General features: G+C 38.3%; 1 protein-coding gene across 4 annotated transcripts in view; it reads left to right on the top strand.

Annotated features, from left to right (window-relative positions):
* The window catches only part of Bap60 (Brahma-associated protein 60), a 165,470-nt gene extending 141,282 nt beyond the window's left edge, over window positions 1-24,188 (top strand). For all 4 annotated transcript variants that reach the window (XM_090372238.1, XM_090372219.1, XM_090372224.1 and 1 more), the window contains 2 exons: window positions 14,861-14,983; window positions 23,868-24,188. In XM_090372238.1, coding sequence (XP_090228364.1) covers window positions 14,861-14,983; window positions 23,868-24,023 — 279 coding nt within the window. In that variant the 3' untranslated portion in view covers window positions 24,024-24,188. The remainder of the gene's footprint in view (window positions 1-14,860; window positions 14,984-23,867) is intronic.
* The last annotated feature ends 505 nt before the right edge of the window (window positions 24,189-24,693 follow it).

Here is a 24,693-nt window from a genome sequence, read left to right as displayed (position 1 = left end):
TCGTGGCATCGACTGATTACTACAAACAAACTATGTCGAATTAAGCCTATGATCCATCCATGGCGGTCCAGCTTACGCAGGGATCGCAAAGAGGAAGTTGTTCTTGCTCGGCTCCGCATAGGACACTGTCATCTAACACACTCCTTTTTGCTGAGGGCTGATGACCCTCCTATGTGCGAGCAGTGTGACACCATTTTATCCATCAAACATATTTTATGTGACTGTACCAATTTTAGAAATGCTCGTTATACCGCTTTTAACCATCTGACTGAGCCATATACACTCAGTCAGATTTTATCCGACAATGACCATGTGTCTGCTATTTTTAGTTTCCTAAAAACAGTAAACCTTTTTACTCGTATTTAAAAAAAAAAAAAAAAAAAATCTTATTATTTTAAGGTTTCCTATTGTTACTCGTTTACAGATATTTGTCTTTTACAGTTTACAATTGTTTTTATACTCTGACTTAGTGACCTAATTCATTAGGTCACTGAATGTTTTACTACTTTTGTTGACAAAGTTTTGGCGCATTATAGCCTAAGTTGCTGATGCGCCAATAAAACTCAACTAACTAACTAACTAACTAACTTCTTAGAATCCACTCTAAATCTCTTTCCCTGTAATGTAAATTTGTTTCCCCTCATTCTGGAATCATTTATAACAGTGAAAATTTCGCCCCCATCCATTTTACTATCCTGTCTGAGAGACGTCTCAGTCAGGTACCTTGTAAACTGCCTGGTTGACAAATTGAGTAGCCTTGCATATTCAGTTTTTATATATACCAGTACCTGTGTATACCTCATAATTTCCTATAATATACTGGTGCCCTTTTGAAGATCTTGCTAAGTGAGTTGCCTGTCTTTGGACACTTTTTTTTTTTTTTTTGTGCAGTCTCCATATTTGGACAAGATTCCAAGTTCAGTCTTACAATTGCCTCATGTGGTGGGATTATGACTTCCCTATCCCTACAAGTAAATGTTTGATAATCATCAATAGGACACCATGGACCTTCTTTGCTACAATGTGTACACTGCTTAGGAAACCTCTTTTTTTTTTTTTTTTTTTTTATGAAAACCCCAAACACGAGAGGTATTAGAACCTATAGTACTTAATACCGTGCTTGGGTTGGAGGTTAAGACAAAAGAAGATATTTGTTTACATTAGACTTGAACTTCTGTACACTGTAATTTTCAGGAAATATGTATGAAGGAAAGTTGTTCCAGAAAACGGCAGTTGAATGAATAAACGAGGAAGATGAAAAGTTGGTTCTGCGAGTTTGAAGTTGGACAGTAAATGGATGTTGGCTGGTGCTGCACGCGTTTGGACTGTTTTGAAAGAGAGAGCGGGAATTATAGAAGCCAATTCAGAAGAACAGTGCCCATGGAAGTATCTGTAGAAAAGGCATGCAGCAGAAACAGTACGTCTGTGAGACAGAGGGTGGAGAGACTGTTAGAGATGAGTCATTTTCATGTCATAATTCTCAAATTTCTTTCTTCCCCTAGCATTTTTAATTCAGCCCCACCAAGTGTATAAGTTATTTTGGAGTTGCTTATTGCCCAGATGTAAGACCTGTCTGTTTTCTGCATTAAAACATAGTGCCCTTTTCTGACCATCTATGAAGCTTATCTAAGTCATCCTGAAGGATCACTGCTTGGCACTGATCATTAGCCATTCTTCCAATTGTCCTAACATATGCAAATTTTGATATCATATCATGCTCCCTATCCCTTTGTCAGTATCATTTATGAAAATCAGAAATAACAGCTGTCTCAGAAATCCATCGTTGGGGGCTCACTTTTAATGTTAGATTAATCTAAAGCATGACTTTTAATTACAACCCTCTGCTTCTTGCCCTGCAGCCACACTGCAATCCACCCTGGATCTTAGAATTTTACCATGATTCTAACATGTTCCAACTTATACATAGACTCTCTTGAGGGACTGAACCAAATGCTCTGCTAAAATCCAGATAAAGTGTCAAAAAAACTAACAAGGTTACTTAAATATCATTTTTCCTTAACAAAACTGTGTTATGTAGCCTTCTACTTCATTATCTTTCTATGCTGACACATTTTTGCCAGCAGCATTTCAACAAGTACATTGACTACATGGTTAATTCAGGACAACATGCCTAGGTTCATTATCTGTCTTGAATTTCTGCTCTCCCAGGTACCCTTCATTGGCTCAAACAAATGATAATTGCTGGGGGCTAAATCTTGTAAGGAGACTAGTTCTTTATTTCCCAGTCCAAATTTGCTGATGTCAGTCATCGTTGTTCAAATTTTCTGATTGTGGACACACAGCAAATTTATTCTCTTTAATCCCATGCCATTTCTTGAAAACTGCTGCATTCACATTACTGAAAAGCAAGTTATTGACAAGAATCTTCCCTTCTGAGGGCTGTATCTTGAATGTTGATGATGAACCCGTTGTGGCACCATATTCCATACTGGATCTCTTTTGATTCTGGAATGAAGCAATATGTTTGTGTCTCATCACAAATCATTATTCACTGAAGAAATGCAGTTCCCTCAAGTTCAGACTGCTTCAGCTTTTTGACAGAAACTGCACCTTCCAGTCAAACATATCTCTGTGACCCACTATGTGACACTTTCTTGGACGATGTATCCATGAATATTGACCTCACTGTTTTTGCCTTTCTAAAATTATATCCTCAATGAAATAAATATTTACATCTGTGACGGCTGCACATGAGCATGCTGTAGATTAGAAACATCTTCTCTACCCTTGGTAAACTTATTTCACCAATCATGTACACTTGCATGCAACAAGATCTTTTACCCATATTGTATGCTAAACTTGCAGAGAATTTCATCTGGTTTTACTTTCTCTTTTAACTGAAATTTGATGAGACTGCTGTTCTAGTGACAAAATGCGACTTAACTTGTACTGCTTATAATATGCACGTGAAAGCACAGGTGTATTTCAGTGATTAAGAGCAACATTTTAACCAATTGCCAAAATGAATCACTCATCAATTATTAATAAATATACCTCTTTTGGTTACTTCAAATTAAAGTTGAAAATATTAAAAAAGTATATTATTAAAATCTTAGATGTATGATCATAAGAAATTTAGTAAACTTCAGTGCTTCCAAAACTCAATCCTGTCTTATTTTTTGCAAAAAAAGATTACTGCTCCTATATTCACTTTCAACAATATTCAGATTTGGCTGATGCTTATACAGCATCAACAAAAAAAAAAAAAAAAAACCCTTCCCATTTCACCCATCTGGTCACTCCAAATGTTTGTCTAGTTCAGCCTTAAATTTATTTAAGCTATCAACTTCCACAACACCAGATGGAAGTCTGTTCCAGAAGGTGCTCCACTGGGTTCATGTCCAGTGAACGGGGAAGCCATTCCATGGTGGTAAAATCTGTGGAATGCTCTTCGAACCATGTTCTAGTCATCACGGCTCTGTAGGGAGGCACATTGTCCTGCTGGAAGAATCCATTGCCCTGTGGGTGCATGATGGGATGCAAATGGTCTGCAAGGAGGGACACATAACTTGGACCGTTCAGAGATACATCTAGACGTACCAGAGGTCCCAACATGTGCCAGTTGAACACGCCCCAGACCATTACCATTCTTGTTGACATGACTGGTGCATAGCTTCATGTGGTTTCTGCCAGATACACACCCCCGTCCTCAAATACACTGAGTGGACAGAAATCATGACTGGAAACGGGACTCATCGGACCAGGAGACCTGTCTCCAATCATCCAAAGTCCAGTGCCAATGTTCTTTCGCTCAGTTGAGGTGCAGAGTCCTGTGTTGTGGTGTTACAATGGGACTTTGGTGGGTCGGCTGCTCCCGTAATCTATTGTGGCTAATGATCGCTTGATGGTTTTGGTGGAGACATTTTTGGCACCTCCCTTGTTGAAGTAGGCAGTGATTTGTGCCACTATCGCTCTCCAGTTAGCTGAAAAATGTGAGAAGTGTGAGAACAACCACGTTCATCCATCAGCTTTCTCTGCCCACAGTGCTGTCCACAATGAGACGTTATTCCAGAAATGGCATATTTCTGATACACTCTTGATACTGTTGAATGGGGATGGTGCAATTTCTGTACCACTTCTTCAATAGAGTGACCCATACATTGGGCATCAACTATCATCCCTCTTTCAAAGTCAGTTAACTCATGACATTTATCCATACTGACATTGAATTACTGTCTACGTGAATGCAGTGTACCTATATACCTGCCAAGTGGTGGGTTTGTCCACTTGCAAGAGGGGTGACAGCATTGCATTGCCCAGGAACCAGATATCCCATGAATTCTGTCCTTTCCATAATTTATAATATTTAATGAGAGATTTGATACTGTTTATTTTTATCAGTGAATCGATATCTCATTTTAGGATACATCATTTTAAGATTATTAAAATTATGTATAATGAAAAAATTGTCATAAACAGTTTTATGTTATTTATTGTAATATTTATACATACACATACATATAAATTTTATTAATAAGAAAAACAAAATACAAATTCAAGATAAAATTACAAAAATAAAAGTCCAGTAACAAAAATTGCAATAATTTATTTTTATAATTAATGAGAGGGTTGATGCTGTTTATTTTTATCAGTAAATCAATATTTGTCATAGCAATGCAAAGAGTTTTTTTGAAATTTTATGTCAGAAATTCCATTAAATCAAAAATATATATATTTTTTTTTTTGAAAATGACTGCAGGCTGGATTACGCATATTCATGGGCCAGAGTTGGGCTGTAGTAAAGTAAAGTAAAGTGCAGCCATTATCAACCCACTGCAGGGTGGAAGCCTCCTCAACAATTCATGCTGAGGGAAATGGACCATAATCTGCCACGCGGGTCCAGTGCGGGTTGGCAGATCGACCGTATTCAGCAGTCAGGGGCTTGAACCCCGGTCTACTCAAAGAGCGTGTGCTACTGCACTCCCGCTCCTGCCCACTCGGCGTAGACCAGAGTCTAAGTTGCCCACTCCTGGTCTAAGATAATCAAAAGTATTGTCTTAAAATATGTCCTATTCCAAGTATTGTCTTAAAATATGTGCTGTTCCTTTTTTCCATTGGTGGATTGAAATTTTATCTGTGTCTAGGTATAGGTCTTTTGGAATAGCCTCAAGGATGTCAATAACTGTGGGCACTACTGTTATTTTTCTTTCCCAGGGTTGTTCCATTTTGATCTGCAGGTCTTTATATTTTGTTATCTTTTCCAGCTGTTTCTCTTTGGCTCTGCTGTCTCTGGGTATTGCAATATCAATTATCTATGCCACTTCTTTTCAACCACTTTCGAGTTTGGTGTATTACGGGGAAGATGTTTGTATTTGAAAATCCCATAGCACTTTGGCCTCCACAGATATTTCTGGATTGTGATCCCACCAGTTTTTACAATTGTTTCAATGTATCAGGGTGACACTCTGTTGTGCTTCTAAATAATTCAACTGTGCGATCTTTTTTTCAGCCACATATATATATTCAACCATTTCATCGGATTCCTTATAAAGCCTGCACTTGCTTTCCTTTATTTATTATCATTATTATTAATTGTTAAGTAAGTGCATAAAATACCCATTATAACTCCAGTCATTTTTTAGATCTTTTGCCCTGTAAAACCAATCTATTCATTTTTTCTAATTAATGAATGTATTGTTCCTGAGACAGCAATAGGCTTGGGTTTGAACCTCATCAGATAGTGAATGACCTCAGTTAGCAACTTCTTTGCACACGAATTTATCATAATTTATGATAATTATGCTTCCTTGTGTGTGGTAAATAAATAAGTTGAGTCTAAGCCATTAGTCAAATGGTGTGTGGAAGAAAAACTTTTGATTGAATGTGTATCAAAAGTTACATGTCAATATATCTCCTAGTATTGGGCTATGTTGGCAAAAAGTAGAAATTTAGTAAAAAAGCAGAGTTTTTTTTTTAAATTCAACACAAGAGTTGAAATAATTTGACAATTAATGCTATTTTTCCTGTGTTATATGTTGGTATTGCTATCTGTAGGTTGCTGTGTAGACAGCAACAGGCTTGACTTACATTTATTTTAGAAATGACATTTTTATCCACATGTTGACCTAAAATTACTAATTTCTTTTTATTTTTTTTTTTTTTTGCCAATCTAATAACATCAAAAGAAGCAAATCCATTGTTCATTAAAACTCTAAAGCATCTAAAGTCAAGATGTGGCCTAACTGTTGCCTTATATAGTAGGATAATAACCTTCTTTTTCCTGCTGGCAAAATTCCTGTATCACTGATAGACTCTCATGAGCTATCCTAGCAGCTTCTCTGCACTGCCCTGAGAAATTCATGTTAGGCTGTAAGTCTCTTTCATTCATCACCTGTAGTGTGGTACACCTAAATAGTATGGTATTCTGGAATTACTGCTAGCCATATGCAGTAGCTTGCATTTATCAATGTTAAGCCTCAACTGCCACTTCTCGACTGATCTGCCTAATTTTTATAATTCTGCTTCAGCCATATTCATATTAGTACTAAAAAAAAAAAAAACACTACTAACCCATCCATGCTCTCCAAGAATTTGTCTACTTCTTCCTTGAATTCAAGCCATCGACTTTCATAACAGCAAATGGACATTTGTTCCAACAATCAATCACCCACTGACTGAAGGCAAACTTCCGCATAGCTATTCTGAAATCATCCTTCCTCATCTTGAAAATATACTCCCTCATGTGTGGTGTCTCTGTAGCCAGGTGGGCAGGAGCGTTAGTGCGTAGCACACGCTTCTTGATTAGACTGGGGTTCGAGCCTGTGACGACCAAATACGGAGGATGCGGAAAGGTCAGGGAATGATCACTGCATATCCTCAGAGCAATATGGCCTTAGTTGCTAATGCTCCTAAAAACCAAACAACAAAAAACCCTCGTGTGTAGTCTCAGCAAGAGGAAGAATGCCATCAACATTAAGCTTACTCAGTCCATTCACAAGGACTTAAACACACTTACAAGTTAGTGCAAAAGCATCAGCTCTTTTCTCAGCTAACTACTAAATAGTTATAAAATTGGCATCATTATGTATATCTCATATTGTGAATACCTTCACGAGTTGCCATGATGTTGCATACAGTACTCAAGATATGGCTTAACCATGGCCTTGTACAAAGGGGGTAATCCTCTCCTTATCTCTGCTAGCAATGTTTCTTTATATCATTGCCAAGACCCAATGAGCTGTCCTGGCAGACTGTCTGCACTGCTCAGAGAACTTCATATCTGACTGGACAATTACCCCTGGATCTCTTTTACGTTCTGCTACCCTGAGTGTAATATCATACAGTTTTATGTTAATCTGGGATTACTGTTACCCATTTGCACTACCTTGTATTTGTCAATATTAAACTTCAACTGCCATTTCTCAGCGCATCAACCTAATTTTCCTAATCTTGTTGCAGTAACTCACCTGATTACTCTCATTAACCACCCTGATAACCTTTATATTGTCTGCAAACTTAGACATTAATCCTGATATATCCCTTTATCAGTATCATTAAAAAAATATTGAAAACAACAATGGGCCCAGCACTGAACCCTAGGGAACTCCACTAATAACATTAGTCTGCAAAGAGCAGCGTCCATTGATTACCACTCTGTCTTCTCCCACTCAACCATCTCTTTATCCATAGCAGCAATTTGGCCTTGGTGCCACATTGCTACAGTTTGTACAGCAGTCTCTTATGTGCAGCAGTATCAAAGGCGTACCCGAAAATACAAAATTATTTTTTGTATCCAGTTGCTTGGTCGCTGCATCATAGTATCCCTTCAGATTGGTGAGTCAGGATTCTCCCCCTTTAAAAATCCATGCTGTGACTGCAGTATACTTGCATGTCTGTCTAGATTTTTTTGAATTACTTCTTTAACCAGTGACTCCATTATTTTCCCAGGAACAGCCATTAAGCTAACAGGACTGTAATTACTCATGTCACTATTAATGAAGAATATGGACTACATGGAACCAGAGGAAGAAGAGCAAGAAGAAATACCACCCAGAGCAGCTGAAATGGAAAGAGACGAGGTCATGATATCCAGAATAGAAGATGAGTGGAAGAAGGCACTAACCGAATTAGAGGGAATGGACACCACAAATATCCACTTGATAATGAAGCAGAGACCCAGTAGAATCCTGTGGAGAATCAAAGACAACCTCAATCAGCAAATAATATAACATTACCTCAACAACAGTGGATCACTTGAGTGTGTGTGTGCGTGCACGCACGCACTATGGGGGTTTAGGGATGCCGGGGCTATAGTGCTCCTTAGATCACTTGAGGCCATCCACACAGCCTTATACTGTGCTGCCACAGCAGCTACTAGAATTAATGGAAGAGAAACAAGAGGCCAGCAGCAGAAGAAACAAAAAAACAAGGAACTGCCAGCTTGGAAAAGAAGACTTCAGCAGATGATAGAAGAATCAAGAGTTACGATAGGTCAATTGACCCAGTACCAACAGGGTAATAGGAGTAAGAAATTTATTGGAAAAGTGAAGAGCATCCTCAAGAGAGACAACATCCATAGCAAACATGTTTCTTGTATTCTGTCTATCTTGTGAACTCCTCTGACCGTTTGGTCATCCCGGAGTAGAAACAGAAAATTTATTTTTAACCCCTGGCTTGTAGCCGTGAAGGGTATTGTGTACAGCATGTGCATTTTGTATGCAATAAAGAGTTCTTCTTCTTCTTCAAACATGACATCAAAAATCAGACAATAGGAGAATACTTAGACACACTGAAGCAGAATTTCCTCGCTACTCAGCAAGAGACTATGCTGATACAAAGAGAGTCCCAGAGGAAATTAAACAACTGAATCTTTACTGAAAACCAAAGAGCCTTCTACAGGAGTATTGGACAAGATGGGAAATGTTGAAATGGACTACCTGAGCAGAAGACAATCGAGGAGCTCTGGGGCAACATATGGAGCAGTGAAGTAAGACATAACAGCCAAGCCCCTTGAATAGAATTAGAATGGAAGGAAACCAAAGACATACAAGAGATGAAAGAATGGGAGATTTGGGAGCGAGAAGTACAACAGTCAATCAGGAAGTTCCACAACTGACAAACCCAAGGAATAGATAATGTCCACAGCTACTGGCAGAGCAGCTCACTTGCACACACAAGCACCTAACAGAGAGTTCACCCAGAGTCTTTTTGTCGAGGAATCACATATCTGAAGGATAAAGAGCAAGATACAAGAAATGCAGTGAAATACAGACTGATCACCTCTTTCCCAATGATATACAAGATCCTGACCAGCTGCGATAACCAAGAAGATATCAGACCACTTGGAGAGCCAGAACATCATGGCTTAACAGTAGAAAGGATGCAAATGGATAAGCAAAGGATGTAAGGAGCAATTAACCATTGATGCCACAGTTATAGAGCAAGCCTACAAAAAACACGCTGCAACCTGTACACAGCTGACATCAATTACCACAAGGCCTTCGAATCCGTACCTCATAGATGGCTAATGGTGACACTGAAAATCTACAAAGTCAATCTGACAGTGACAAAATTCCTAGAAGCAGCCAAGATGAAATGGAGTACCACCATCAAAATTGAGAACATCACAACCAGACCAATCCCCATCAGGAGAGGAATCTTTCAGGGAGATGCCCTAGCACTCCCTGAAAGATTCCTCTAGCACTCAACCCACTATCCACCATGCTCAACAACAGCAAATATGGATGTAACCTCAAAGAAGGAAGGAAAAACCTGTATACCCTCTCCCACCAGATATACATGGATGACGTCAAGCTCTATGTGGCAACGGAGAAGCAACTCCAGCAAATACTCTGAATCACTGAAGAATTCAGCAGTGATAGCAGGATGGAGTTTGGTCCAGACAAATGCAAGACCCACAGATTGCGTCAAGGGGTGCACTACCAGCTGCAGACTAGTCAAGAGATCGAAAGATTCAGGGGGAGAAACCTACAGATACCTGGAGATGATGCAGACTCAGCAGTTAGAGCAGAAGGAGATCAAGACTTGCCTGCCAAAAAAATATCATCAGACTTGGAGGCCGGTTCAAAGCAATGCTGAATGGAGAAACACAATTAAGGCCATAAATACATATGCACCCCCAGTGCTTACATACTCCTTCGGGATCATAGATTGGACTAATACCAAGCTGGAGGACATCATGAAAAAGACAAGGACATTGATGATCAAGAGCTGCCAACACCACCCAAAGTCAGCCCTGGAGAGACTGACAATAGCTTGGAAAGGTGAAGGGATAGACCTCATTGAGCAACAGAAGACAGTGACAATAACTAACCTGAAGGATTACTTCCAGATAAACAGACCAGTACTCTACCAGTCCACATGGAAGACAGACAAGCGGTATAGCCCATTCAGCCTAAGCAAGGAGTGCCCTCCCGCCCAGATGGAACAAACAAAGCTAAAAGATGAGTGAAGTCACTCCACAGTACACACTACAATGACCTCCATCAAGACAACATAAATAAAAATGGCTTCCAAAGCATGGCTCACAAGCGAAACACTTTTCCCTGATACTGAAGGATTCATGTTCACCATTCATTACTATGTGGTCTTGGATGGCAAGCATGAATTCTTCAGTATCGGGGAAGAGCATCCCGCTTGTGAGCAATGCTTTGGAAGCTATTTTATCTGTGTGGTGGTCTTGATGGAGGTCATGGCTCACAAGCTGGAAAAAAAATATGACACTCCAAGCTCCTTGCCCATCTTTCTGGCTTCATTCAGAAAATACATCACCAAGGCGCTCAGTGTCAATTTTTTTTTTATGAAAACCCCAAACATGAGAGGTATTAGAACCTATAGTACTTAGTACCGTACTTGAATTGGAGGTTGAGAAGATGAGAGAAGATATTTGTTGGCATTAGACTTGAACTTCTATAGACTAATTTTCAGGAAATACGTATGAAGAAAGGTTGTTCCAGGAAACAGCAGTTGAATGAATAAACGAGGAAGACGAACAGTTGGTTCTATGAGTTTGAAGTTGGACAGTAAATGGATGTTAGCTGGTGGCGGCATGTGTTCGGACTGTTTTGAAAGAGAGAGCAGGAATTATAGAAGCCAGTTCAGAAGAACAGTGCCTATGGAAATATCTTTAGAAAAGGCATGCAGCAGAAACAGTACGTCTATGAGACAACGAGTGGAGAGAGACTGTTAGAGATAAGTCATTAATTAACCTGACTGTCCTCTTCTGAATGGAATCTAGAAGTGAGAGAGATTTTGGGAGCACTGCCCCTGATGTGGGAACAATATTCCATAGTAGGGTGATTTGCAATTTGTACAGAGTGAACAGCTGTTTGGAAGAAAAGTAACGCCGCGAGCGAAAGAGAAAACCAAGTTTTTTAGATGCAGAGGAAACAATATTTGTAATGTGCTTGTACCAAGAGAGATTGGAAGTCAGGGTAATCCCCAAAAGAGATATATCAACTTGCCTAGAAATCGGAGTGCCACCAAAGATAAGCATAGGAGCAGAAGAATCATTTTTGCGAGATATAAGACAAAACTGAGTTTTACAAGGATTGAAATCAACTAAGTTGTCTTTGCCCCACTGGAGAATTACCTGGAGATCGGCATTTAAGGAATTGCTAGTGGATATTCGAGAAGTTAAAGCTGATTGAGCAGGGCAACGTTTCTCAAAATGGAAAGTGGAATGCAATGTGCAATCATCGGCAAAACTATGGATAGTATTTCCAGTCAGTTGAAGAAGGTCATTAATATACAAGAGGAAAAGAGTGGGGGAAAGGAAAAACATCTTTGGAATAAGAAAGTGAAAAAAGGCGGCAAAGAATAGGAGTAAGTTCAGGAGCACAGGTTTTGAGAACAAGTGGAGAAATACCATCAGGACTTGGAGCTTTCTTAGCAGCAAGATTCATCAAAATCCTTCTGACATCCTTTTGACGGAAGATCACAGGAGGCATTGAATGGATTTGGGAATGCTGGGAGGTGTTTTACCAAGATCATTAATACATGAGTTGGAAGAAAAATGGGATGCTAGCATGTCAGCTTTATCCTTCTCTGAAGTGACAACAGAACCATCTGGTTTTGACAGAAGTGGGAGCAGAGATGGACAAAATTTGCGGCTGATAGCTTTGGCAAGAGACCGGAATGCTCGACTACCATTAGGACAAGAAGCAAGTTTACTACTCTTAGCCTGTTCAAAATCTAGTTTATACTGATTGATAACTGCTTTACAATTGTTGCGAACTTTGGTGTAGGCAGAAACTGAAGAATTGGAAACAAGCCAATTACGATATGCAACATTCTTGGCACCTCCGTAGCCAGATGGGCAGTAGCAGCAGTCCGTAGCACACGCTTCTTGATTAGACCGGGGTTCAAGCCTGTGACCACTAAATACGGAGGATGCGGAAAGGTCAGGGAATGACCACCGCATATCCTGGAGCAATATGGCCTTAGTTGCTAATGCTCCTAAAAACCAAATAACAGCAACATTCTTTTCTTGAACCGCCTTATCACATTTATTTAAAAAACAAGGTTTAGATAAAGGACGAGATTTTAAAGTGGAGTGTGGGATAAAGGATTCCATTCCTACAAGAATAATTTCACTGACAAAATCTGAGCAAACGTTGACATCAGAAATTTTGAAACAGTAATCCGACCAAGGAAAAGAAATATCGCTGGTCATCCCATTTTGCATTCTTGTAATTCCAAACAACATGAGGTTGGGAATTGCCATGAGATAAAGGCTCCATTAGAGAAGAGAGTCACCAAGTTGTGATCTGAGGTGCCTAGAGGACTACTCACTTGAACCGTGTACTTAGAAGGGTTTTTTGTGAGAAAAAGATCAAGTGTGTATGGTTAGGATCGTCCAGTATTCTTGTAGGTAAATGAACAATCTGTGCAAGGCCATTAGTAATTGCAAAAGCCTTAGCATTTCGACCGACGGGGTCAGTGTGACTAGAAAACGGAAGCCAGCTGAAGTTGTGAACATTAAAATCACCAAGGAAAATTACCTCACTGTTAGGAAAGTTGGACTGGAAAAAGTCAAGTTGCAAAGAGAGGAAGTCAAAGAGTCCAAGTGATTAGTGGAGTTAGGAGAACGGTAGAGACAGCAGATGAATTTGTCAGAATGAGGTAGGGAAATTTTAAGCCAGAGAAGATCGAAAAGAGGAGATTCCAAATTACCAAGTGTCTGATAGGGAATATTGGAATGGACGTATGCACAAGTACCACCTTTGAGGCGAAAGGAATCATACAATCAGGCGTAAGAAATCATCATCATAAGTTGAATCAACGAATAACTGAGATTCTGTCCGAAAAAGTAGATGGGGTTTGGCAGACTGCAAGTGGAAATGGACATAATTGAGACCATGTATATTTGTGAAATGAACTAGGAAATGTCTGGGAGGTTTAGATCTTTTCGCAGATAAGCCTACTCGATTAGTTTGACAATTCATGGTGTATTCGATAGTAAGAAAAAGTGGGGGGACATGCTATATGAAGTAATGAAATTTTTGGGTATGGCATACACATGGTAAGAATATACCCAGACCCTTGACATAACGAGGCCTCGTCAATTCCCCCCCCCCTCGTATGCACACTGCTCAGACTCCCTCCAGTCACTATCTGGCAGAGTAGAGGTAGCAAGACAGTAGCAAGATTATACACTAGCTGATCCAGAAGCCTCCTAATGAGTTACCAATAGGTTCGGTCCAGTGTACTAACTAGCAGCCGGCCTGCAAACACCGTTTTAGAGCTGTACCCTCAAAATGTAAGGAAGATTGTATCACTCCATGATGTCTATCATAACCTCGAAAGTCATCAGTCATACTGCATGATGGAAGAGATGGGGAAGGGTTGACCAGAACTTAGCTCTGGAGACTAAACATGGGTTCCACCATTTCAAGCCTCCAATAAGCAAAGTGGTGGTATTGCACCAGTTGATGAGAGTCATCTACCACCTAGTATTGCCTGGTAACACAGAGGGGCGGCAATCCTCCATGTGGTGTGGGCACTACACCTTGACTCCTGCTTACATTGGTTCACACCTGAGCGGTCACCCACAGTATTCTTGATGTCATATGCCATCTGTCCTCAGAAACGATCCAACACATCACCGCAGGATGTAAGGTGATCACTCAAGCAGAGTACATTTGTAGGCACAGACCAGGTAGCCAGGATAATACAACAGAAGTAATACACCGCGATAATACATCAAGGAAATACCAGTTGATCAAAGAAAGTGTACTGCATTACAAATACAAACCACAGGCCATACTAGAAGCTCAAACCACAAGCTGTAGTGGGACTGTGCTGTAATAACAGACAAGACGATCCCACACAACAAACCGGACATAACCCTTGTTGAAGGAAAAGGCTACCTGTTAATTGACATAGTAGTGCCCAACACTGGCATCCTCTAGAAAAAGATCGGGAAGCACTCAGACCTACGACAGGAGATCAAAAAGATGTGGCATATGCAACAAGTAAAAGCCATCCCAATCATTGTGTCAACCACCAGCATGGTGTCAAAAACCCTACTGAACAGCCTAGCAGCAATAGGTCTTCCAGAGAATACGTACAAGGAACTCTAGAAAGTCTCAACCCTGAACACGTGTAGGATAGTCAGAGAGTTCTTCGACCAGCAATAATAACCACTGCACTTGGTACCAGTACCTGTCATGAAGTGGAACCCTGTATCAGGGAGAAGTAATATAACAACAACTGTAATAATAATATTATTCTGTAAATATTCTTCAAAATTTGAATATTTCCTAAAATATTATTCTCCTGAACTATTAATAAATGGTGTTATGATTTCTTAATAATATTATAACTTACAAATTATAAATAGTTTTAAGTTATACTTATAGAAGTTGTTCCATTTCAGATACATGAAACAGTAGAAACTATAAATCAGCTCAAAACAAACAGAGAATTCTTTCTTAGTTTTGCCAAAGATCCTCAGCAGTTTATTAACAAGTGGTTGATATCACAAATGAGAGATCTGAAGGTAGGTTATATACTGTTTAAATTATTGATGATACATTTGATAAATAATTGCCATAATGTGTATTAATGAAAACCAATTAATATTTAAGTGTAAGCATTCAGCTTTTATTGCTGAAAAGCACCTTATATATAGTGGTGGATTAAAATTATGAATACAAACCACATTGTGTTATTATGTCAACCACGTGACATATAATGTGACAAATCCATGTGACATATAATTGACTTACAAATATATTTGTGGGTGAATTTTAAGGATGATTCAAAGAATACTTGCCCTGCATAAACTGAAATTGTAGATATACATTAATCTTACTGCCTATCATTGTGTTATTCTACACGTGCACCAAGCACATCTGACAAGTGAAGGCTTACAAAGAGGAAAAATATTAAAAAAAGTTACAAATGGGAAAATATAAAAAAGTGTGACTGGCTTTGTTTCACAATTGTTCACAACTAATGTTATGCCAAAAGAATAAAAGTACAATCAAAAGTAACCAACATTAAGCAACACCTTGCAGGCCGCAATCTTTGGCGTGAGTTACAATATTACAAACTCAGTGAAGTGATATTGGAACCTGCGAGGTGATCTGATTGAGGTGTACAAGGCTTTGAATGGTTTGAGCAGGCTCAATGCTGATGGGATGCTTCCACTTGCTGTGATTAAGAACATGATGGGGCATAGGTTCAAATTAAGTGATGAGACAGTCAAATTCATAATTCTCAAGAGTGTTGACTAAAATCGGAAATGTGTTCAGTTAACTGATAATGAACAGGAACTTATCGACTCTAGGTTTAAGAGCAAAGAAGAAGCAGACAATTTGTGTTCTGATGGTGTTTGTTTATATTTGAAAAATAAATCTGTGAACAATTATAATAATTCTGTGTTAAATACGTCTCTGGATACTGTTATGTTGATTGTTCAAGACATTTGTCGGGTAAAGAGATGCAGAATGTGAAGCTCGTGCGACAAAAACTTCATAAAATAGCAGTATCAGACACCGGTGGATTACCATATGAACTTCCTTTACTTATTGGCAAACCATACTTGATAACCACTAATATTGACGTGTCTGATGGTCTTGCTAACAGAACTTTAGGAAAATTGTCATGCATTGAATATGACGAAGAGACTAATTGTATTAAACGTTTTTGTTTGAAATTTCCAGGATCACCTGCTGTGGGTCAACTTGCTAGAACGAAGGCTCATTGGTTTGCTATGGCTAGAGAAATTGATTTAGAAGCCGTACCGATCACAAGGAGAAGTACGAGTGTTTTGTTGAATAACAACAGAATGATCTTGGCTAAACAAAATAATTTTCCACTAATATCAGCTTGTGCTATTACCATCCTTAAATCTCACGGAGGTAATTTCGATTCTGTAGATTATGAATACGAGAAATATCATGAACAACAACTAGATTATGTTGCATTATCTCGTGTTACCGATATCAGTGATCTTTACATTATTGCTGCAAATGGAGAAAAGAAATTTTATCATGGACTGAGAAATGCTACATCCACTTTTGCACTTCAAGCTGAAATGACCAGGTTGTCGAGTAATCCTCTATTTACCATGCAAGATACTTTATATGAGTTCATCAGTAAATGACAAGATCTTTCCATTCTAACCTTAAATTGTCAAAGTTTATGTGCTTACAGTGACGATCTCACTGATGCAGTCACACAACAATTAAATTTACTTATACTTTCTGAAATGTGGCTAAATAACAAAGAAGTAGTAAGCATACCTAACTTTGATTGTGTTGTTCAATTCAAACGAGAAGATCAACAAGCTGGCAGTGTAGCAGTTTATCATAAGAGAGAAAATTGTACTCGTGTTATTACTTCTCATATGGAAATGATTTATTGACAAACTGTTGGCAAATCCATGAGTGTTAGACCTGTTCGGGACATTTGTGCAGCTGAATACCTTCTTCCTGATGGTCAAATGATATGTTGGTAGTCATTTATATTTCACCTAACCAAAAGATCTAACACATCATCCATTTCATTTTATTTCCTTACATGATTGAAGGAGCTGCACTGCTACAACAATTTTCTCACAAAAAATGTGACCAAATACCAATGATACTTAGTGGAGATTTCAACATTAATTTTGCAGACACTCAATCCAAACTTTTGACTAATTTCTTAGCAAATAAATTTGGACTAATGTTAAATACTTCTAGATCTCTATTGACCAGTCATGGAACTATAATTGATTCTGTGATTCAAAGACATTTACAATCTCAAGTATATATATCATATTTTAGCTATCACAAATCCATTGTAAGTAAACTACCAATTGAACATGTATTGCAACCTCAAATTCATGAAACTGTTGGGAAAAAAAAAAAAAAAAAAAAAATGGTTTAAAATGTTAAACGTGTTCGGATTCTTTTCATACTAAACTCCTTGAACCTTGTCCAAGCCAAGGATAAAAAATCTTTCATGTATACATGGTACACACTTTTTTTTTTTTTTTTTTTTGGCTGATGCTGTATAAGCTTGCTTCCTTGCATCATAATATAACACAAAGTATTTTGGCATGCACAAGTAATTGCATTAATTCAAAACCAAATTACATAGTATGCCCACCTTTGACATGTACAACAGTCTGTCTCAGCTCTCCTGAGCATCTTTTCTACCAGCTTCCAATAGGTATTGGCTGGAATTTACTTCCAGTTCCTCCTAAGTAGCTGCCACAACCAGTTTGGAAGGCTGTTTTGGCCTCAGCCTGATCTGGTTCTGTAGTTTTACTTACAAGTGGGGCTGAGGTCTGACCCAGCCAGTTTTAAGTTTTCAACATCATTCACAAACTTTGTTCACGTGATGTGGAGTGTAGTCATATCAATATACTGCAGGGTCTGTTTCTAGCAATGCCACAGTGTAGACAGCATTTAATTGTCCAGAAAGTTCACAGACTTTTGTGGTTTTCAGCTGATTCTGTCCAATGGCACTGCCACCAATGGACAGAATCAGCTGAAACAGCCCCATACCCATCAGATTGCCGCCACCAAAATTAATGGTCAAGACAACACAATCCAACAGAAATCCACAATCCAGGTGATCTTTACACCTAGGTATGTCCATCAGAACAACATTGTGCAGTGAGATTTGTCCTTCCTTAGTGCACCTAATACCACTGTTCTAGAGACCAGAAACATTAGGAATGATTCAGTTCCAAATTCCATTTTGCATTATTAACTGTGATGTTGGGCTTATGCACGACTGCCCTACCATTGAACTTAAGGCTGTGCAGCTCCCTTTGATTAGCAGATATACTTAGGAATGTCCTCTTCAACCTGTTATATGATGTTTTCAACAGACAACATGCATGCCGCACAAACTGCTCTCTTTATGGTTCATTGGAAACATTATATGAGAATGTGAGGCAATCCAGACCTTTTATTCATTGAGGTGTCATCTGCATTTTTTCATTTTTGAATAACATCGGACACAGTGGATTTTCGGGGGTCCAGACAAGTCACAGTTATGTACACAGGTTGCTGATTAACATCAAAACACCATCCCATATTGAAAATGTGTAGGTTCTAATCTCCGACATATACTGACTTCTAACATGCTGCTAATACACAGAAAGACCCACAGGATTTATATTGGTATATCTGAGTTGATTTGCATGTGTGCATAATACACAACATTGTGGATGGGTGTCCTAATACTTTTGGTCTTGTTTAGCAGGCATTAATTACTACACATGGGAAACAGTAACCCCAGAGCAACGTATCAACTCTGTGGTACTACGCTGACAGTGGTAGAGAATGAAAGGGACTTGGGGATGGTTGTGCAGGCAGATATGAAGTTCTCTGAGCAGTGCAGATGGGCTGCAAGAGTAGCTCATGGAGTATTGTCAATGATATACAGGAATTTTTCCAGCAGGGATAAGGAGGTAATTATTCCCTTGTATAAGGCAATGGTCAGGCCACACCTAGAGTACTGTATACAGGTCTGGAGGCCTCATTTCAAGAAGGATGTAGAGCTGCTGGAACGAGTACAGAGAAGGGCAACAAGATTAGTGAATGGAACAAAGGGGTGCTCTTACGAAGAAAGGCTAAAGTTTTGCAAATTACAGTGTCTGGAGACTAGGCACCAGCGAGGTGATCTGATAGAGGTGTATAAAGCCTTGAATGGTTTGAGCATGCTCAATGCTGATGGGATTCTTCCTCTTGCTCAGAATAATCACCTGAGAGGGCATAAATTCAAATTGAGGAAAGACAGATGTAGGATAGACGTGCGGAAATTTGCCTTTAGCCAGCGGGTGGTTGGTTGGTGGAACAGACTTCTATCCCTTGTCGTGGAGGTTGATAGCCTAAATAAGTTTAAGGCTCAGCTGGACAGGTATTTTGAACGAACAGAGGGGTGACGTGGAAGTGGGGTTTTTTTTTTTTTTTTTTTGGCTGATGCTGCATAAGTTTGCTTTCTTGCATCAAATGCCTCTACTAATGCTAGTAATAATGCTAATGCTAATTAGGAAAGCATTAGCACATGCATTTAAGAGGATATTGATCCAGCCAACAGCTATTTGGAACAGAATTTTGTGATCACTTAAGTGGGACTAGAAAAAAAAAAGAATTATCATATATAAAACCAAACAAGGCATGAGCTGTCAATGACATTTATCAAGTTATATTGCAAAAAATTAGAAGAACACGTTGACAAACCTCTATCTGTAAAAATTAAAGCATCCCTTGATTCAAGCAAAGTTCCGAGAGCAATAGCAAATTTCTCTCCAACTTACAAGTTACCCTTATGGATGAAATATATATAAGTACAGACCTATATATTTGACTTCTGTAGCTGAGAAAATTGAATCTATAACACTATCCAACAAAAAAAATTTTTTTGTCATATCTCCACAATGAAAATGCGATTCTGGAAGAAATAAATGCACTGATTCCAAAAATTACCATAAAAAGTCTATCACATCTAAATCAAAAGATATACCAACACTTAATGTTAAAATAAAGGGATATATATATATATATAATTCAAGTTTGTAATACAAGTGTAAAAAAATATTTTATGTTCTCTATAACTCATTCAACTTCAGAAAAATTATCATAAATCATAGCAAAAAATTTCACTATGATTTATGATAATTTTTCTCAATATATCATCAGATTAGTAATATATAATCAGCTTACCTGTAATTATCCTTAAAAATGTGTGCTGCTAAGGAATTTTCTCTTGTATTCCTGCTTACTCTCCCTCACAAGGAACCAGCAGTAATCCCTCATCATTACTAAATCAGAATGTATTTTGTAATGGGAGATTTTAACTTTTCAGATATTGACTGGAACTTGTGGTTGGTCACTCGCATTCTAGCAAGACTTTTCTGAATTTATTGGAGAATTATTTTCTACAGCAACATGTTCAAGGGACAACCAGAGGGAGTAATACTCTTGATCTGATTATCAGCAGTGATGATTCATGCATTAGGAATTTGCAGATAAAGGACCCACTAGGTGACAGTGATCACAGTCTGCTGATTTACTTAAAGTGGGATTTACTTAAAGATGTAACTACCATCAAGGATAAAGGGAAGGGTTTTGTTTTCGTAAAGGTGACTACAGCGGGTCTCAGACAGTTTTTAAATTCTGTACAGTGGGATCAAGTGATGATGTTAAAAACGGAGAATTCTAAATTGGAAGCCTTCAAAAAATTAATCTTGGAAGCTATTAAGCTTTTCATACCAACTAAGAAATACTGTTCAAGATTTAGACCTAAATGGATGTGAGATAAACTAATGAGGCTCGCGGCAGAGAAGAAAAATGCATGGGGTGCATATAAATTATCAAGTTAGGCAAGCGAAAGCTGATTACGAGAAATCTTTGGCAAAGGATTCATTGAAAAACAACAGACTTCTTATGTAAACTCTAGAAGGAAGGGAATGAATCAGATTGGTTCACTTGATATTGATGGTTCGACTGTTGATCATCCCACTGAGGTAACTGACAAACTGAATGAGTATTTTGCATCTGCATTCACACATGAAGAAATCTGTAGTGAAGAGGAGGCCAGAAGTTTATCAAACTTTAACAGGGACCTAAATTATTTTGTAATAACTGAGAGCAAAGTGGAGGAGAAATGGTAGAATTTAAACATAAAAAAAGCCACCTGGGGTGGATGGAATCTATCCAGTTATATTGAAGGAGGCAGCGAGGGAAGTAAGCAAACCCTTAACCATAGTTATGAGAGCATCCTTTGATTCAGGGGAGGTCCCCATGGACTGGGGATGTGCAAATGTATCCCCAGTTCACAAAGAGGATTCAAAGGGTGACACAAATAATTATAGACCTATTAGTTTAACTTCTGTTCCGGGGAAAATAATGGAGTTTTTTTTTTTAAAGAAGTGATACAGGATCACTTAGACAAGACTGCAATAATAGTTCAGACACAACATCGGTTTGTTAAGGGGAAGTCTTGTCTGACCAATTTGATTGGATTCTACGATGTGGATACAAAGGAACTGGATGTAAAAAATAATTTTGATATCATATACTTGAATTTCAGGAAAGCTTTTGATACTGTTGCACATGAAGACTGCTTTACAGATTAGAGCGGTATGGCATTAAGGGCAAGTTGCTGCAATAGATAAATGGATAGTTGAGTGGGAGATGGCAGAGAGTGGTAATAAATGGACACTGCTCTGCGTGGACTAATGTAATTAGTGGAGTGCCCCAGGGTTCGTTGCTGGGCCCATTGTTGTTTTGTGTAATTATCAATGATATCGATGAAGGTACCAGGCTTTATGTCCAAGTTTGCAGATGATACAAAAGTTGGCAGGGTTGGTAATGACAGTAAAGACAGTATGCTACTGCAACAGGATCTAGGAAATTTGGGCAGATGGGCTGAGAACTGGCAACTGAAGTTTAATATTGATAAATGCATAGTAATCCATATGGGTGATAGTAGTAGTAACCCAAGAGAAATGTGCCAACTGTGTGGTACCACACTCAGGGAGGTACCACACAGTTGTGAATGAAGTAGACCTAGGGGTAATTATGCAGGCAGGTATGAAGTTCTCTAAGCAATGCAGATGGGCTGCCAGAGCAAGTCATGGAGTTTTGTCAATGATATATAGGAATTTTGCCAGCAGAGACAAGGAGGTGATTATCCATTTGTACAATATAAGGCAATGGTCAGGTCACACCTTGAGTAGTGTATACAGGTGTGGAGGCCTCATTTTAGGAAGGATGTAGAGTTTCTAGAACAAGTACAGAGAAGGGCAACAAGATTGGTGAGAAGAACAAAGGAGTGCTCTTATCAAGAAAGGCTTAAGTCCTGCAAGTTGCAGCATCTGGAGACTAGGCACCTGCAACGTGATCTGATTAGGATGTATAAGGCCTTCAATGGTTTGAGCAAGCTCAATGCTGATGGGATTCTTCCTCAGAAATTGCAGCTGAGGGGGCATAGATTCAAATTGAGGAAAGACAGTTGTAGAATAGATGTGTGGAAGTTTGCCTTTAGCTAGCGGGTAGTTGATTGCTGGAACATACTTTCATCTGTTGTTGTGGAAGTTGATAGCTTAAATAAATTTAACTCTGAACTAGACAAACATTTGGAGTGACTGGATGAGTGAAATGGGAAGTTTATTTATTTATTTATTTTTTTTTGTGGCTGATGCTGTGTATATATAAGCTTGCTTTCTTGCAACATATGCTACAACTAATGCTAATTACAGGATCTCAGTGACCTTGGTACCACTTTTCTATCGTGGAAATATCTTAATGAAACTGCTTCCCTTATTCATCACTCAAATCTCCCAGCATGTAAAAATTCGAGATGGGAATGAAGAAAATTAATTTTCAATGACATACGACAGTCCATGTTTATTTAGCATTCAAGTAAATTAGACACCAACATTTCATAGTTTTCTTCGTTCCTATTACCCAAAAACCATGTACTACTGCCTTAAATTATCACCAAGCTGCCAATTCAACGTCCTTTAACTGGGTTTCAAACTTAGTCTTTCAGGAGTTTCCTAAATTTGGGGTCCTACGAAAATTCCTTAATTTTGGCATAAATTAAATCAGGAAACTCACTTCTCAGGTTTGCAAATCCATTACCTTCTCTATCTAGTCCTTTCACAAAATTTTTCATCAATCCAAGTTTGATGAGCAGGGGTGAAAGAAGAACCTTGTTTGATTGCACTAAAGGAATACATTTTACATTACATTGTCCTGGTATGAACTCATCTTGCTTGTCCTATTCAATGTTGCACAACATAATGTTTATCTGTCGCATGGCTGTCCCACAAACACAAAACAGAACAGTATTTTGTGAAACCCCCCCCTTCACAATCACTGCATATGTTCCAACCATAATCCAAGTATTTTGTAGCATGTAGGACCTTAGACGTGCTTTCATGACTTGTATTTAATTTATCTTTAACTATACAGTAATTAACTATTTGAACAAATTGTGACAATGTAATAGAACAGGAGAGCTGATGTAAATTTTAAAAAATGGCTAGACATAGGGGATGTATAGATAACAATTATATTGGCAGGTGCTTGTATATTATACTCCCACCAGTGTATATTTATGTTTAAATATAAATATAAGCATGCATAAATATTCACTGGTTAGGTTAGATTTACTTGCAGCTTACACTAGTGGGAGGATAATGGCCAATTGCCATTTCTTTTACTCTTATTATTTTTATTAAAAAAAATAAAAAAAATTTCCTTATGTCATTTTGCTGATATTTGTTCTGATATCAAATACTGTTTTTTTTTTCATTGACAGAACAATATATATTATATATGTGTATATATAAAAGTTTTGCTTGAGTCTGGTCTTAAAACATTATAATGTTCAGAATCAATATATTTCATATTGTCCCTTTTTTTTAGACCATGACAGATGTTGTTGGCAATCCTGAAGAAGAAAGACGTTCCGATTTTTATTACCAGCCTTGGGCTCAAGAAGCTGTGTGTCGCTATTTCTATGGTAAAGTCCAGCAGAGGAGAGCAGAACTAGAACAAGCACTAGGAATACGTAACACTTGAATCATGCCCAGAAAATGTGTGTAAAATAAATGTTTTGTACTGATTGTTTTTCACTTGTGAAACCTCTGGTCAGCATCATTGTCAGTGTTGTAAGCTTGTTCATTCACATAAAAAGAATCATTTCCACATGAATTATTAAAGAACAATAAAACTGTTTTAATATTATATTATTCCTCAAATAATGTGTGTAAAATTATTCCACAATGCTGATATGATTGTTAAAGGACATAGTGCTAATGTGTAACAATGATCTGAATAGAAAAACACTGTGTTCTTAGACTAAGAAAAAATTTATTAGAGGACAGTTCAGATGCCATGCTTTAAATTAAATGGAGAAAGTAGCACTAACAAAAAATTAAGTGGATTAAAAATGCATTCCAAGTGAAACACGTAGCACATATACTTGGTATTGTTACTGTAACGTGGTATCCAAACTGAAGCTCTGCAAACAAAAAAATTGGATGATAAACCTCAGCTTTATATTTGCTGTGCCATGAGACTTCTTATGATTGGCCATATATTTTTCCTAAATGAAATGGAGAGCTCTGACGGCACCTTTGATTGTTTCAGATGCAGCAACATGGGGGATATATCCAATTTGCTGGAGATTTACCTGGACTTGAAGGAGAGTGGAGGCATCCTGTTTATTGGAATGTGCGACGTTCACTAT

Source organism: Mastigoproctus giganteus, chromosome 1 (assembly GCF_048544385.1).
Source record: "Mastigoproctus giganteus isolate SK-2022 chromosome 1, ASM4854438v1, whole genome shotgun sequence".
NCBI classification, from domain to species: domain Eukaryota; kingdom Metazoa; phylum Arthropoda; class Arachnida; order Uropygi; family Thelyphonidae; genus Mastigoproctus; species Mastigoproctus giganteus.
This window is presented reverse-complemented; position numbering and strand designations above follow the sequence as displayed.